We start from the raw sequence: 16,897 nt of genomic DNA, 5'->3' as shown, positions 1-16,897 counted from the left end.
ACAACCCTCCCCAGCACGTTCCACCGTGCCGGAACCATATGACTCCATTACTGATTCACCCAACTCTTCAACAGGATTTCCCTCCGACGTGCCAGAAGGTCAACAAGAGCCTTATTCGCCACCTGAGGACCTATCTTACCCTCGCTTTTTAGAGAAAATGGGTAATATACTCCAATTACAATTCCAAAAGGAACCCGACCCCAGGGCTGAAACCCTTGGGTTATTAAAAAAATATTCGATGTTCCGGGGGAACCCACCATGCTTCCTCCCCATGATCTCCTACATCGCCTTTTACTTAAGTCATGGGAGACTCCACAGTCAATACAACCAGTGTCACGGAAATCTGACATCAAATTCCGCATCAAAAAGGAAACCCCTTATGCGCTTCCACAATTGCAGCACGAATCAGTAATAGTGGAATCCGCAATGCAAAGATTTAAAAAATCAAAACTTCATGCCACCCCCCCCAATAAGGATCATAAATTCCTAGATGAGATGGGTAGAAAAATTTATCAAAACGCCATGCTGACTACACGTATTATGCACCACCAATTTTATATGGTGCAATACATGTACGAGTGTATCCAGGCCACAAAGGGCTTACTAGCCACAACGCGTGAACAAATGCCCCAGAAACTACATGATATGGAGGAATGCTCTAGGCACCTCCTCCGTTCAGTATACGAGGGCATGGAAACATCATCAAGAGCTTCAGCAACTGCAAAGCAGCACGTAGGACGGCGTGGCCTCGTTCAAGCTCTATAAGAGAAGACGTCCATGAGAAACTAGCCAATCTTCTTTGCACGGGAGAGCATCGATTCGGTACTAAACTACAAGAAACGGTGGGGAAACTGAAGGAAGAAGCTTTGGCAATACAGTCGTTGCAGTTCCATCCGACGTACCAAACCTCAAGGCGCTTCTACCAGTACCCTCGTAGATCCTCATATGGACGAAGATCATATAGGTCGTACCAGGGATATCGCCCTCAAACCTATCCTAATTATCAAAGACAACAAACACAACATCAAAAGCCTCAACTGCCACGTAGAGGCAAACCACGGGCACAACGCCAGCAAACCCAACAACAGCCTGCGGCCGCCAAGCCGGCACATCTTTTTGAACCTAATGCCACTACCACAACCGTCACCACCGCCAGGGAGGATCCAGTCTTGTCTACATATGTGGAACCACATAACATCGGATCAATGGGTTCTGGACATTGTAAGCCAGGGGTATCGTTTACACTTCCAAACAAAACCAACCCTACCCCAATTCGCATCTACAGGAAATACGAGGGCTCACCCACACCTCCAACAGGAGATAACCAATCTTTGCCAATCAAGTGCCATTGCGCTCCTCTCCAGGATCCACCACAATCAGGGATTCTATTCACCTTATTTCCTGATTCCCAAGAAGTCGGGGGGCCTGCGACCCATCTTAGATCTCAGAGAGCTCAACAAATTTCTAGTAAAGGAGAAATTCAAGATGGTATCGCTGAAATCAATCCTTCCACTATTACAACCCAACGATTGGATGTGTTCCATCGACCTGAAAGATGCTTATACTCACATTCCAATTCACCCTACTTCTTGGCGGTACCTATGTTTTCGTTACAAACACAGACATTACCAATACAGGGTACTCCCCTTTGGGTTGTCAGCGGCACCCAGAGTGTTCACCAAATGTATGGTAGTGGTGGTGGCACATCTCCGAAAACAGGGGATGACTATATTCCCATATCTGGACGATTGGTTAGTAGTGGCTCAGACCAGGGAACTACTACTATCCCATCTACAACAGATCCTTCAATGCCTGCAGCATTAGGACTAGTAGTCAATTTTCAGAAATCTCAACTCCAACCGACGCAGCAGCAACTCCAATTTATAGGAGCAACCTGGACACTATACAAGCCAGGGCATATCTGCCGCACGACAGACAATGCAGTTACGACAGCTCTTACAGAGTTTACGGACGAAAAAGTAACACGGCACCAGGTGCTAGTATCCTCGGCCACATGGCAGCCGCCAATTTCTTAGTCCCCAATACCAAATTACACATAAGAAGGTTACAGTGGGGACTCAAACGACAGTGGAAACAACACTCGCAACCTTTCTCGCAACCAATCAACCTGACCAAGGATATGAAAAGAGACATCTCTTGGTGGCTCCTGCCGTCAACACTGGTGAAAGGAGCTCTATTTCAACCACCCATTCACAACGCAGTCCTAACGACAGATGCTTCCCGGAAAGGATGGGGGGCACATCTGGAGGTCTACGAAACGCAGGGCCTGTGGACGATACCAGAACAAACTCTACAGATCAACCTGCTAGAACTTCGAGCTATTCGCCTAGCCTTACAAGCATTCCAGACATTCTTGCGCGGTCGCAGAGTTATGGTGTATACGGACAATCAAGTGGCGATGTTCTACATCAACAAGCAGGGGGCTCGGGATCCTGGTCACTATGCAAGGAAACATTGCAGATTTTCCAGCTAGCCATCAGCAGAGCATGCCTACAAGACATATCTACCCGGCATAGTAAATACAAGAGCGGACAGATTAAGTCGAATTTCATCCCCACGAGTGGACCCTGAACGCAGAAGTACGGTACAAATATTCAACAAATGGGGAACGCCAACAATCGACCTGTTCTACAGAACACAACACACAACTTCCCCAGTTTTGTTCGATCATCCAAGTTCAATCAGAACAGCGCAAGATGCCTTTCTGATTCCGTGGTCACATGGCCTTCTTTATGCCTTCCACCATTCCCCTCATCACCAGAACTATTCAAAAATGCATAGCCGACAGGGCACAAATGATACTTATCGCCCCGGCCTGGCCACGTCAACCATGGTACAGTTACCTCCTTCGCCTCTCCAAAGAAGATCCGATCCGGCTCCCGTCCCGTTCGGACCTTCTATTTCAGGATCAGGGGACCCTACTTCATCCGCTACACTCTTCCCTCCACTTGACAGCCTGGAGACTGACAGGTGGTTACTAACACAACAGAAAGTATCCCATAAGTCACAACTTATACTTCTAGAATCCAGAAAACCCTCCACTAGATTGAACTACAGTTATAAGTGGAAAGATATACCACTGGTGTACATTAAATCACATCTCTCGGTGGATTGTACACCTCACCAATTGCTGGACTATCTACATACCCTCTATGAGGCGGGTTTAGCGACAGCTTCTATTCGCGTCCATTTGAGCGCTATTGCGGCCTACCATACACCTTATAATAATGTCACAATAGCAGCTCATCCTCTTCTCGCTCGCTTCTTGAAAGGGATGTTACACATCAGACCACCTACCAAGAAACCAGCGGTTCCATGGAACATCAATATAGTCTTGGAACAATTGATGCATTCCCCATTCGAACCCATGGAATTAGCACATATTAAATACCTAACCTGGAAAGTGGTATTTCTGGTCGCAATCACGTCAGCGAGACGTGTTAGTGAACTTCAGGCACTAGTACACTACGAACCGTACCTACAATTCTTCCATCAAAAGGTAGTCTTGAGAACACATCCATCCTTCCTACCTAAGGTCATCTCCCAGTTTCATATTAATCAACTAGACCTGCCAACTTTTTTTCCAAAGCCACACGCCAATAACCGCGAGGCATTACTGCATACCCTGGATTGCAAACGAGCGCTAGCGTATTACAGAATAGAACGTCGAACTCTTCACGACCGTCGCAACTGTTTCTGTCCTTTGATTCCAACAGACCAGGTATACCGGTCACAAAACGGACTATAGCAAGTTGGATAGTACAATGCATCCAGTTCTGCTATACCAAGCAGAACATACCTCTACTTCAAAAGCCAAAGGCACATCAGACACGTGCCCTTTCCACCTCCTGGGCACACCTCAAACATGTTCAGCCCATAGACATATGCAAAGCGGCAACATGGACTTCCCTACATACGTTTACAGCACATTACTGCTTGGATCAGCAAGTCTCAACGGACACGCAGCTAGGTCAAACAATCCTACAGTCCACATCAGCTGACACCAAGTGATTGCCACTACCTAATACACGTTAACAGAACAAATAAATTAAACGTGATGGGAGCTTGTGACTCCCAGGACAGCATGGCTAATTCATTCCTGCTGTCGACGGGAAAAAACAAGTTTGCTTACCGTAAACGTTGTTTCCGTAGATAGCAGAATGAATTAGCCATGCTGACCCACCCTCCTCCCTGGCAATCACCAATATTATTCAACCATTAATGCTTAATCACAGACTGAGGAGAATCTGTACTTCCTGCGCGGGAACCCACGCGCAGCCGCAGAGGAACAAAAAAGCTAACCTCTGCTTTGTCAAGCTCCGCCTCCCGGACCTGATTGACAGATCCCAGGACAGCATGGCTAATTCATTCTGCTATCTACGGAAACAACGTTTACGGTAAGCAAACTTGTTTTTCCCCACCCTTTCTCCTATTCAGTCAATTTAGATACTGATCATAAGAACATAAGAAATTGCCATGCTGGGTCAGATCAAGGGTCCATCAAGCCCAGCATCCTGTTTCCAACAGAGGCCAAACCAGGCTACAAGAACCTGGCAATTACCCAAATACTAAGAAGATCCCATGCTACTGATGCAATTAATAGCAGTGGCTATTCCCTGAGTCAACTTGATTAATAGCAGTTAATGGACTTCTCCTCCAAGAACGTATCCAAACATTTTTGAACCCAGCTATACTAACTGCACTAACCACATCCTCTGGCAACAAATTCCAGAGCTTTATTGTGTTTTGAGTGAAAAAGAATTTTCTCCGATTAGTCTTAAATGTGCTACTTGCTAACTTCATGGAATGCCCCCTAGTCCTCCTATTATTCGAAAGTGTAAATAACCGATTCACATCTTCTCATTCAAGACCTCTCATGATCTTAAAGACCTCTATCATATCCCCCCTCAGCCGTCTCTTCTCCAAGCTGAACAGCCCTCACTTCTTCAGCCTTTCCTCATAGGGGAGCTGTTCCATCCCATTTATCATTTTGGCTGCTCTTCTCTGAACCTTCAGCATCACAACTATATCTTTTTTGAGATGCGGCGACCAGAATTGAACACAGAATTCATGGAGCGATATAGAGGCATTATGACATTTTCCGTTTTATTAACCATTCCCTCCCTAATAATTCCTAACATTCTGTTTGCTTTTTTGACTGCTGCAGCACACTGAGCCGATGATTTTAAAGTATTATCCACTATGATGCCTAGATCTTTTTCCTGGTTGGTAGCTCCTAATATGGAACCTAACTTCGTGTAACTACAGCAAGGGTTATTTTTCCCTATATGCAACACCTTGCACTTGTCCACATTAAAATTCATCTGCCATTTGGATGCCCAATCTTCCAGTCTTGCAATGTCCTCCTGTAATGTATCACAATCCGCTTGTGATCCTTTAGAGAACTCACAGAGCTGTGACAAAGTCTGCATTAACGTACTCTCAGTATGTGTAACTATCTTCCATAGTCGGGTTGTCCACTGGATCTGCCAATGCTTCACACTGTACACCTTCCTGCCAAGACATAGGAGGAAAATCCACCACCGGTACCGGAACAGTTTCAGTCTTGGGAGCTACTTAGATGAAACTGCAGGCTGAAGATTATAACCCCCAAATGCTGGAATTGTTCTTACCAGCACAGGGGGAACTGGAGGTGGGGTACACTGGTCTGGACTCAAGGAAACTCCTGAGCCCTATCCGCTCACATTCCCCGAGACTACCAGGGATAGATGTTGAACATCAGCATCCATAGGGTTGGATAAGGGCTTTGGAGTCAAAGAAATAAATGCAGGTTTCCCCTTTCCTTTTTCTCCCCATATAGCCAAAGGGGGAAAAAATACAAAGCAGCACGCCCTTTTGGTGCGTGTGCCAGGGGCTGCACGCTGCTGGACCCTCGTTGAACTAGGGGATGGACGCCCTGAGATGACATCAGAGTCAGGTGAATAAGGGGAACCCGGGAACTCCACCACACCAGCTCACCACCACAGGTATCGCTCTCTCATAAGAACATGCCATACTGGGTCAGACCAAGGGTCCATCAAGCCCAGCATCCTGTTTCCAAAATGGCCAATCCAGGCTATAAGAACCTGGCAAGTACCCAAAAACTAAGTATTCCATGTTACCATTGCTAATGGCAGTGGCTATTTTCTAAGTCAACTTAATTAATAGCAGGTAATGGACTTGTCCTCCAAGAACTTATCCAATCCTTTTTTAAACACAGCTATACTAACTGCACTAACCACATCCTCTGGCAACAAATTCCAGAGTTTAATTGTGCGATTAATTTTAAATGTGCCACATGCTAACTTCATGGAGCGCCCCCTAGTCTTTCTATTATCCGAAAGAATAAATAACCGATTCACATCTACCCATTCTAGACCTCTCATGATTTTAAACACCTCTATCATATCCCACCTCAGCCGTCTCTTCTCCAAGCTGAAAAGTCCTAACCTCTTTAGTCTTCCCTCATAGGGGAGTTGTTCCATTCCCTTTATCATTTTGGTAGCCCTTCTCTGTACCTTCTCCATCGCAATTATATCTTTTTTGAGATGCGGCGACCAGAATTGTACACAGTATTCAAGGTGCAGTCTCATCATGGAGTGATACAGAGGCATTATGACATTTTCTGTTTTATTCACCATTCCCTTTCTAATAATTCCCAACATTGTTTGCTTTTTTGACTGCCGCAGCACACTGAACCGACGATTTCAATGTGTTATCCACTATGACACCTAGATTTCTTTCTTGGGTTGTAGCACCTAATATGGAACCTAACATTGTGTAACTATAGCATGGGTTATTTTTCCCTATATGCATCACCTTGCACTTATCCATATTAAATTTCAACTGCCATCTTGATGCCCAATTTTCCAGTCTCACAAGGTCTTCTTGCAATTTATCACAATCTGCTTGTGATTTAACTACTCTGAACAATTTTGTATCATCTGCAAATTTGATTATCTCACGCATCGTATTTCTTTCCAGATCATTTATAAATATATTGAAAAGTAAGGGTCCCAATACAGATCCCTGAGGCACTCCACTGCCCACTCCCTTCCAACTGAGAAAATTGTCCATTTAATCCTACTCTGTTTCCTGTCTTTTAGCCAGTTTGCAATCCATGAAAGGACATCACCACCTATCCCATGACTTTTTACTTTTCCTAGAAGCCTCTCATGAGGAACTTTGTCAAACGCCTTCTGAAAATCCAAGTACACTATATCTACCGGTTCACCTTTATCCACATGTTTATTAACTCCTTCAAAAAAGTGAAACGATTTGTGAGGCAAGACTTGCCCTGGGTAAAGCCATGCTGACTTTGTTCCATTAAACCACTTCTCCTTTTCCCGTTGTAAAGGAAACTGGGCTGCAAGAGACATGGAACAGACTTTTTCAATTGCAGGGCCTGTGTTGTAAAACTCCCTCCTGTCCCATGTGATCTCTCTCAGAAGTCAACTACTTGGCATTTAGGAAAATGTTAATGGCTCACTGGCTCAGATAATTGAATATTTTTTTTTAATAACACTTTTCAAGAATTACTCCCCAGAGGATTTGAGGGTTTTAATATTTTTTATTTCCAATCTTCTATTCCACAAATCTAATCAGTGTGGATTCCAAATTAAAACATTCTTAAATATGCAAGCAAACCTTTACATAAAAAATATACAATATGCACACATTTTTGTTGTTAATGTTTTATTTGATGTTGTTTATGTGATGTCTGTAACGATTATGCATGTTTTACTTTGTAATCCATTAAGAACAATTTTGTTGGATATGCAGTATTCAAATATTTTTAAAGAAAGATTATACACTCTACAACAGGCCTTCCACAAACACTGGGCACACAGGTTGCCATGATGACCTGAAATTTATCCATGGCATAGATGACCTGAGGAAGACCAGAAACCATGTAGGCTGGAAATGGCAGAGGCAGCCACGCTCCTTGTGACCTTAGACAAATCACTTCACTCTCCTTCGCCACAGGTACAAACTCAGGCCCTGATTTACAAGGCTTTTCTTCCCATTCTGTGTCTATGGGGAAAAATGCTTAGTAAATGAAGCCCATTATACCTGAATGTAACTCGCCATAAGCTAAATAAAAAACAAATATACAATAAATAAATACAGGGCTGAAGAGAGACGGGCCAGCAGGCCAATGCGAGGCAGCAACATCAGCAGTCCCACAAGGGCCAAAGTGGAGCAGGCCAGTAGGAAACAATATCATCAGGGGCCAAAGAGAAGGTGTTGTGAGTGACATGGCACGTGTAGGCTTGAAAGAAGCTGTATGTTACTGACTGGGCCAGAGGACAGCACGATAAATGTAAGAGATTCCTTTGAGAGGGATGGGGGAGCTGAGAGAGAGGGAACTTAATTGGGGAGGGATGTTAAGCGAGAGGGAAAGTGCTTGGGGGGGGGGGGGGTAAGGGGGGTCCTAGGCTGTGGTTATAGGGTGCTGCACAATGGTGCATTAAAGAAAAGAGCTGCGGCAGACCTCAGAAGGGAAACTCAGTATTGGAGAGGGAACACACACACACACACACTCCAACTCAGAAGCTGCTGGCACCTACATTTTGGGGCTGGCTCCTATATTCAAAGAAAATCTGTCAAGGTCTGTTGTTGAGGTAGCAAGAGTAAATGAGAATATAACAGAAACATTAAAATATTTACCAAGCTTCAACAAGGTACCAAAAGTTAGCATTTTCTAAAGAATGAAAAGCTCAAGAGCAAGGTGAAATGAAGGGAAGGTGACCCAGTAATGCAAATCTTATGTTCTTATGAAGCTGGAGGAAGGGAGGCAGGCTCAAAATGAACAGAGGAAACTTCTGTCCTTCCACATCTTCTGCTCAGCTTTATAGCCCCTTACTCTCTCGCAGAAATCCTCTGTACTTGTCCCATTGTTTCTCAAATTTTGTTACTGTCCTTGTCTCCACCATTCCTACAGGAATTAGGCAGTTGTAAACCATGCTTCAAATATTTCACAACAGAATGGCTATTTAAAGGCTAAGTCAGAATGCCAGGCTTTTAACCTCTTCCTAAAACAAAAGCAAGCATGCAGACGCACGACTTTGGGAATGCTTTCCAGTATAGATGTATAGAAGGATTTATTTATAAACATTTGATATTTGACCTTTTCCTAAAATAGTTTCAAGGTAGATTACAATCAAAATTAAAACTGGAACTACAAATATAGTTGTGTCACAATTTGCAATTAGCACAGGAGCACTGACCATGAGGAAAAGCTGATACATGTATATGAGTAGAGATATGAGGTAGATTAACGTAGTTGTCTGGGACGTAGTCGAACATGTGATAAAATCACCGGTCTGCTTGATAGATTAGAGAGCGAGGCTGAGATAGGTACAGGATGTAGATGCATAACATAAGCAGGGATCTTCATTTTCAGTTTTTATTTTGTCTGTTAATTTGTCAATGTTTATTACAACACACATAAAAACAAAGAATCGGTGGGGAAAAAAAGATTCTCCATTTTTCTAGATATGTAAAATTGTGGTTCTTGTTCTAAATCAAGGCCATTAAATTTGCAGGAAAAATAAAATAAAAGCTGAAAACCAAGGTCCTTAAACATAAGGCAGGCATCAAGGATAGACAGAAAAGAGTCATTAAATAGGAAAGCTTTATGGGGGTGATAATGTGTGTGGGGAGGAGAGGATGGAGTTGTGTTTGGGTGACGTCATCTGACAGCACACCATGCGGAGCTCTCTCTCCTACAGGCCAATACAGTAAAGTGCGGCCGCGGTTACCCTGCTTCTAACCCGCGGTAGCCCAACCAGCGATTCACTATCCCCTTTAACCCATCCTTACCGCCTCTTTAACTCAACGGGTAACCCTTTCTGCCCGCGGCATGTATATGAGATGTAAACGATCAGATTAGCTATTCCCTCCCATACAGTAGTGCGCCCCGACTATCGTTTTTTAAACCTGGCTCAGGAGTTTCTTTGATTCCAAACCAGTGTACCCCACCTCCAGTTCCCCCTGTGCTGGTAAGAACAATTGTACAGAGTACCACCCTCCAAAAGTAGCTCAGAATTTGGGGCTCTAATGGACCTTTTTTGGATTCTATGCATCTTGAACAGTTCATATTGGAAAGGTCCATTAGAGCCCCAAGTTCTGAGCTACTTTTTTGGAGGGTGGTACTCTGGCTGAATGCGACGAGAGCGTTCTTTATAGATTTGAGTTCTAGCAAATTTATTTGGAGGGTGGTCTCCTCCTGTGAGCACAGACCTTGCATCTTGTATTGTAGCAGATGTGCCCCCCCAACCTGGGTGGACGTATCGGTCGTTAAAATCATCTGATGAAGAAGAGGTCAAAGATTTTCTCCTTCTGTTAAGCTGTTCTGTTGCAGCCACCACATTATGTCTTTCTTCATGGATGTTGTCATGAGTTTGAACGACAGCAGTTGGAAATACTGAGATCATTGACCTTTAAGCCCCCGCTGTAGTCTTCTCATATGGAGCAGACTGTGGGAAACAACATGGATGGCTACTGCCATGTGGCCTAACAGGGTTAATACCTGACATGCCGACACTGACGATATCTGTAGTAGTGATAATCCCAGGTGACAAATCCTTTGAATCCTGTCCCCTGGCAAGAAAACTCTCATTTGGATGGTGTATATTCTTGCTCCAGTGAACTGGAGGGCCTGAGAAGGCTTGAGAGTTGACTTTTCGTAGTTGATCAGAAACCCCAAGGTTTCCAAGTACTGTATAATTTCCTGTAGGTCGATCTGTAGAGATGACGGGTCAAGGGAAACTATGAGCCATTCATCCAGATAAGGAAATAGCCAAATTCCTTGGTGACGCCACTGCTAGGCATTCTCTGAAAACTCTGGGGGCAGAGGAGAGACACTAAAGGGGAGTACTATGTATTGATAATGTACTGTGCTCATCTGGAAGTAGAAGTACTGCCAGCAAGAGGGGTGGATCGCAATGTGAGTATAAGCATCCATCATATCCCGTGAACACATCCAATCACTCGGCTGGTTGAAGGATAGAATTTACTTTAGGGAGGTCATTTTGAATTTCTCTCTTTGAAGATGTTTGTTGAGAGACCTGAGGTCCAGTATGGGACGTAGACCCCCAGAAAGCTTTGGTATGAGAAAGTAATGGGCGTTAAACCTTGCACTGATGTTCCACTCAGGTATCTGATAGATAGCTTTCTGGACCAATAAATTATGAATCTCCTCCTATAGCGCCTGGTGCTGGTGGAGATTGGTAGGGTGAGGGAGCTTGGGGTAGTTTCTGAAATCCAGACAATATCCTTGACTGATAATACTGAGAACCCATTGGTCGGATGTTATCTTCTCTCATTCCGGGTAAAAGTGATGTTGTCGGCCCCCAACTGGAGGGATAGGCTGTAGCTGTTCCATGCTCAAAAGGATTGTGCAGGCTTTGCTACCTGTGATCATGAGGATGATCTCTAGGCTGTGTCGACTGAGGTTGCATCTGTGGTTGTTGGTAAGATTGCTGACAATAAGAGAGAAACTGTTTATAAGGTTTTCTCTGGTAATACTTTCGGTACTCGGGATAACAACACTTAGATGTCCCAGGAACGTTCAGTGATGTTAACTACTGCCTTGCAACATATACATTTCAAAACAGCTGATGAATAGAATATTCAATAATTAGAAACACCTGTACAATTTTTTTTAAATTTCCTAAACTGATAAAAGATTTCAAAACACCAGACATCAAATAACACACAGTAATTAAATCTAATAAGGATTTAAAAAATCCCCCACTCTCCATACCTGTCACCCTGAGATTGTCGTGAGCTGGGGGTACACACACAGACATAATCAAAGTGTGTGTGTGTGTGTGTGTGTGTGTGTGAAAGAGACAGAACATAAGAAAATGCCATACTGGGTCAGACCAAGGGTCCAACAAGCCCAGCATCCTGTTTCCCACAGGATGCTGGGCTTGCTGGGACACACACACGAGTTCCCCGTCTCTCTCTCACATACACGCTTCCTCTGTATCTCTCACACACGATTCCTGTCTCACTCACGCACATACAAACATGCTTCCTCTCTCGCACCCCTGCACACAGGCAACCTCATACACATACGCACCCACAGGCACACTTCTATACACTCAGCGCCTCATACACAGGCACACACCGGCACTTACTCTCACAGGGCCAGTCTCTCCCTTCATCGGCTGCCGGGCTCTGGGAGCGTCAGCGGCAAAGAAGTTGCCGCCGGCTCCAGAAAATGCCGGCAGCGCTGCTGGCCTCTCTGCCACCGCTGCAGGTCCTTGCTGTTGCTGGCGGGCCTTCCCCCGCCGCGTCACTGTTCCGCGCAGCCGCAGGACTTTCCTAGCGGCGGCAATGGACCCCCTTAGTATGGCTCTGAGCAAAGGGAATGCACAGGGACCCAAGCGCTGGCCTCCTGGTGGGCAGCAGCGCTCCGTCATTTCCTTTAGCGACGGCCAACGCCAGCAGATGGCGGCCTCGCGCCCCGGCTTGTGATTTCCGGTGGCTGCTGAGGTGCGCGCGCCTCCTCACGCGGCAAGCGCGAGGCACCGGGTCAGTGTGGGTTGTATCGCTCCCCCCCCCCCGGGTTATTATTTCATTTCATTTCTAATCCGCTTTCCTTCCCCTGTCCGAGAGTTACGGTGAGTATCGGTCGTGGTCCGTCGGCCGGCAAGGGAAGAGGCGGGGGAGGTCTTTCCTCCTGGCCCTGCGGCTTGGGCCGGTGCTCGGGAGAGGATCCCTTGGGCTTCGTGTGCACGAGCTTGCGGAATATGTGACTTGAGGTACCGCCTCCCTCCCTGCCATCTCTCGCTTTATTTGGCTGCTCGGAGCCTCTACTTCAGTTCTGGGAAACTTTCCCCCTAGACATCTCCGGTGCTGAAGGATTGCGGGGCCGAGGTGCTGACGATCTGTCTCTCTGTTTTTTTTTGTTTGTTTTTTTGGCTTTTGTGGATTTCAGCTGCCGGAGAGGGGTGCAGGAATGGTCTCGGCCGCTGCTCCCTGAATCTGCTGTGGTGCAAACGGGGGTTGCGTCGCCCCCGTCCGGGAATTCACAACGTTAACAAAGCGAACCGGCAAAAGATGAAATCCGTCCTTCCGCTAGCGCGGTGTGAACAGATAACAGTAGAAAGTCGACCTTCAAGGTTTGCAGAGGGATTGCGCGCTTTATCAGCCCGCCTGAGTTTCTACTTCCTTTGATAAAGCTGAGTGATAATTATTGTTGGCAACCTTTACAAAACGTGTTGTCTGCCGTCAACTGTTGTAGAAGCCCTGCTTGGTTTTTAATTTGATTTTTTTGGTATAGAAAATTATGTACGAGAACTCTGCCTTAACAGTTTAGCAAGATGGCAGAACTATCGATGAGACCTTTACCTATACCTGTAATAAGGAAAAAGAAAAGTCTGTCTATTGAGGAGAAAATTAATATCATAAGTGCAGTGGAAAGTGGTAAGAAAAAGGCAGATATTGCAGCAAAATATGGAATAAAGAAAAACTCATTGTCGTCCATTATGAAGAACAAAGATAAAATTCTGGAAGCCTATGAATCTTTACGTTTTGATCCTAAAAGAAAAAGACTAAGGACAGCATTTTATACAGATCTGGAGGAAGCATTGATGAGGTGGTATAGAGTTGCTCAGTGCCTAAATGTGCCAGTTAATGGTCCAATGTTGCGCCTGAAAGCCAACGATTTTGCACAGGAGCTTGGGCACAGTGATTTTAAGTGCAGTAATGGCTGGCTTGACCGTTTTAAATCAAGATATGGCTTAGTATTTCGATCTCAACCTGTAGAAACTGCTGCTGGTTCTCTGGACACTACTACCTTGTGGTACGAAAATGTGCTCCCTTATTATTTAAATGATTTCCAACCTAAAAATGTGTTCAACTTTAAGGAAACTGGACTGTTTTATCGCATGCTGCCTAATAATACTTTTGCATTTAAAGGGGAAACCTGTTCCATTGGCAAACTGAGCAAAGACAGAATAACTGTAACAGTTGGTGCCAACTTGGATGGGTCAGAAAAACTTCCTTTACTTGTTATTGGTAAAAACAAAACGCCACACTGCTTTCGAGATGTCAGATCGCTGCCAGTTGATTATGAGGCAAACAACATGGCATGGATGACCAGTGAAGTGTTTGAAAAATGGATGCACGCACTCGATGAGAGATTTCAGGCACAGCACCGGCGGGTGGTCATTTTTGTTGACCCTTTCCCTGTTCACCCAGTAGTAAAGAATCTCAAGTCCATCGAGCTGGTGTTCTTTCCTTCGTGCTCGTCTACAAAGTTTGGAGCCATGAAACATGGGGTCATCCAGAGTCTCAAAATCAAGTACAGGCGTCATCTAGTGAAGCGCTTTGTGGACTGCATGGAAGGCAGCCGAGAGTTCACGTTGTCTCTGCTGGATGCAGTAGATATGCTGCACGGGTGCTGGAGAAGCGTAACCTCACAGACCATAGTGAAGAGCTATAGAGAGGCGGGCTTCCAGCTGAAAAACGGAGAAAGCAATGAAACCAGCTTAGAAATGGAAAGTGGTCTGGATCTGATTGCTTATGCCCTAGCTGCAGGGGTTGAATTTCCGGATGGTTTGTCGCTGGAGGACTACACAGCCTTGGATGATGACTTGCTGACATGTGAAATGCCTGCAGCTAACAGATCCTGTTTGGCCAAGGATGGATCTGCAGCTGTGACTGATGACGAAGAGGAAGATGATGGTGACGGGTTGCCAGGGACGGAGTTGCCGTTGCCATCAAAAGCTGAGGCAATGAGTGCTTTAGACACCCTGAGAAGGTTTCTCAGAAGTCAACAAATGAGCAGCACGCACCACAATTCTCTAGCAGACCTTGAGAATTTCATACACAGTGTTACCTGAATAACTGAATATTTCAAGAGTTTTCTAGTGTTGTAATTCCAATACAGCACATGTAAATGTATTTAAAAAAAAAAAAAAAAGATGATCCTGAGGCGTGGCAAAGTTCTGTAGCTTTCAGTTGATAGGTTTCTTTACAGTTTGCAGGCACAGGGGGTACACACAGGGCAAGGAATGCAGAATATCCCTCCCCAGATAAAGCATCAGGACATGCTGTTTGCCCTGCAGTTTATTCTCCTGGCTGTACCTTCTAATCAAACTTCTAACAGAAAACTGTGCACTTAATACTTTTATTTATTTATTTTTTTTATTGTAATAAAATGAACACTTTGAAAGCATTGCTTGGGGCCCCTTTTCCCTTTTGCTCCTAAAGAGACATGAGGTCTGTTTGGTGGGTAGCAATATTTGTGAGTCTGCTGAAGACATTTATTGTAATCTAGTGATAAAACTTTACATTCTTAGCAAAAATAATCCATAGATTATAAACACTGTTGAAGGTTGAATCAGCTTTTTCCCAATTAACAAAATTATTTTGTAAAAAAAATACCCATTTTATTTATCTATATCTTTAATTTATTTGTTTAAAGGAACCAAAAAGACCTCATACCCAGATCACTCCTAATAGCTCAGTCCATGTTGGTTTAGGAGCTTTACTTTTGGTGTAATCATAGGTCTTGGACTCTGCTAACCTGGTTGATTTAGGGATGGAAGTGGCTTTGTAACTGACTGTATGACAGAGGCAACCCCCCTGAGGAAAATTGCACTTTTGAAACGTGAACTTTTTTTGGACTAAAATATTGCAGGACAGCACATGTTCAACCCATATTAAGATAAATGACATGCTTCTTTTTTTTGTTCACAATTTATTTAGTACACTTATACACACCCAAATTATCATGGAACCAAGACCTATGATTATACCAAAAGTAAGGCTCCTAAACCAACATAGACTGAGCTATTAGACATTATCTGGGTATGAGGTCTTTTTGGTTTCTTTAAACACACAGATTTGTTTTCATTTAAGAACTTTTTTTTTTTTTTTTTTTACAAAATTAATTTTGTTACAACTCTTTTCCAGTCAAAATGTATTTGTGACATGTCTCTCTGTTTTTGGACTGGTGATGGATGAAGATTGGATCAAATCAAGCCATGACCAGAAGAGTTGTTCTAGTTCAGATATCACTGCATGAGATGTAGTTTTATGCAGTGTGTGTGTGATGTAATTTGTGACTCTTGCCAATAGGGTTGCTTATGTAAAACCAGCTTCTTCCTGTCTCCCTTTTCTGAAGCTCCCTCACACTGTTGATACAGTAATGCTGTCTTTGCCCTGCAGACACCTCTTCTGCTCCTGGTGCCACTACTCTGGCCCACCTGTTTTGTGCTCCAGAGGATGTGGTTAGTGCAGTTAGTGTAGCTGGGTTCAAAAAAGGTTTGAATAAGTTCGTGGAGGAGAAGTCCATTAACTGCTATTAATTGACTTAGAAAATAGCCACTGCTATTAATTGCATCAGTAGCAAGGGATCTTCTTAGTGTTTGGGTAATTGCCAGGTTCTTGTGGCCTGGTTTGGCCTCTGTTGGAAACAGGATGCTGGGCTTGATGGACCCTTGGTCTGACCCAGCATGGCAATTTCTTATGTTCTTATGTTTATCTATTTTTACAATTTGTAGTATATTTTAGAACTATTGAATTTTTTTTGTACATTTTATAATTGTTTTAGTAGAAAGCACTTAGTAATGCTGATGGGTGGTGTATAAATAAATAAATATAAAAATGGGACACTGTAAGCCCTACTAAAAGAAGTTTAAAGAACTTACTTGAAGACAGAATGGAAAGGTGCGATGTGATAAACATTCAAATATTTAGCAGTTTTCAGCAGAGTGGAAGGAGGTTTTCCATAAACAGTGGTCAGAGGAAATACTGAGTGGGTAATAGATGCCTGAATAGCTGGCCAGCAGAGGTGGCTTGGGGCAGACACAGAGCACACCAGTAAGGAATGGGGGGGAAGGGCAGAATATGA

General features: G+C 44.2%; 2 protein-coding genes across 3 annotated transcripts in view; one reads left to right on the top strand and one right to left on the bottom strand.

Moving 5' to 3' along the window:
- The window catches only part of ARFIP1 (ADP ribosylation factor interacting protein 1), a 290,148-nt gene extending 277,817 nt beyond the window's left edge, over positions 1-12,331 (bottom strand). Inside the window, exon 1 of the mRNA XM_029608580.1 lies at positions 12,171-12,331. The gene's annotated coding sequence lies outside the window, so the exon portion shown is untranslated. The remainder of the gene's footprint in view (positions 1-12,170) is intronic.
- Positions 12,332-12,381: 50 nt separating this feature from the next.
- Positions 12,382-14,974, top strand: TIGD4 (tigger transposable element derived 4). 2 transcript variants are annotated; one of them, XM_029608387.1, is made up of 2 exons: positions 12,382-12,567; positions 12,974-14,974. In XM_029608387.1, exon 2 carries the CDS (start codon positions 13,359-13,361, stop codon positions 14,880-14,882), a length of 1,524 nt encoding a protein of 507 aa, XP_029464247.1. In that variant the 5' UTR covers positions 12,382-12,567; positions 12,974-13,358; the 3' UTR covers positions 14,883-14,974. The 2 variants fall into 2 exon arrangements, with proteins under 2 accessions (XP_029464247.1, XP_029464162.1); XM_029608302.1 differs by having other exon boundaries at positions 12,382-12,656.
- Positions 14,975-16,897: the final 1,923 nt, after the last annotated feature.

The sequence above is a fragment of the Rhinatrema bivittatum genome, chromosome 1 (genome assembly GCF_901001135.1).
Source record: "Rhinatrema bivittatum chromosome 1, aRhiBiv1.1, whole genome shotgun sequence".
Taxonomy (NCBI): Eukaryota; Metazoa; Chordata; class Amphibia; order Gymnophiona; family Rhinatrematidae; genus Rhinatrema; species Rhinatrema bivittatum.
This window is presented reverse-complemented; position numbering and strand designations above follow the sequence as displayed.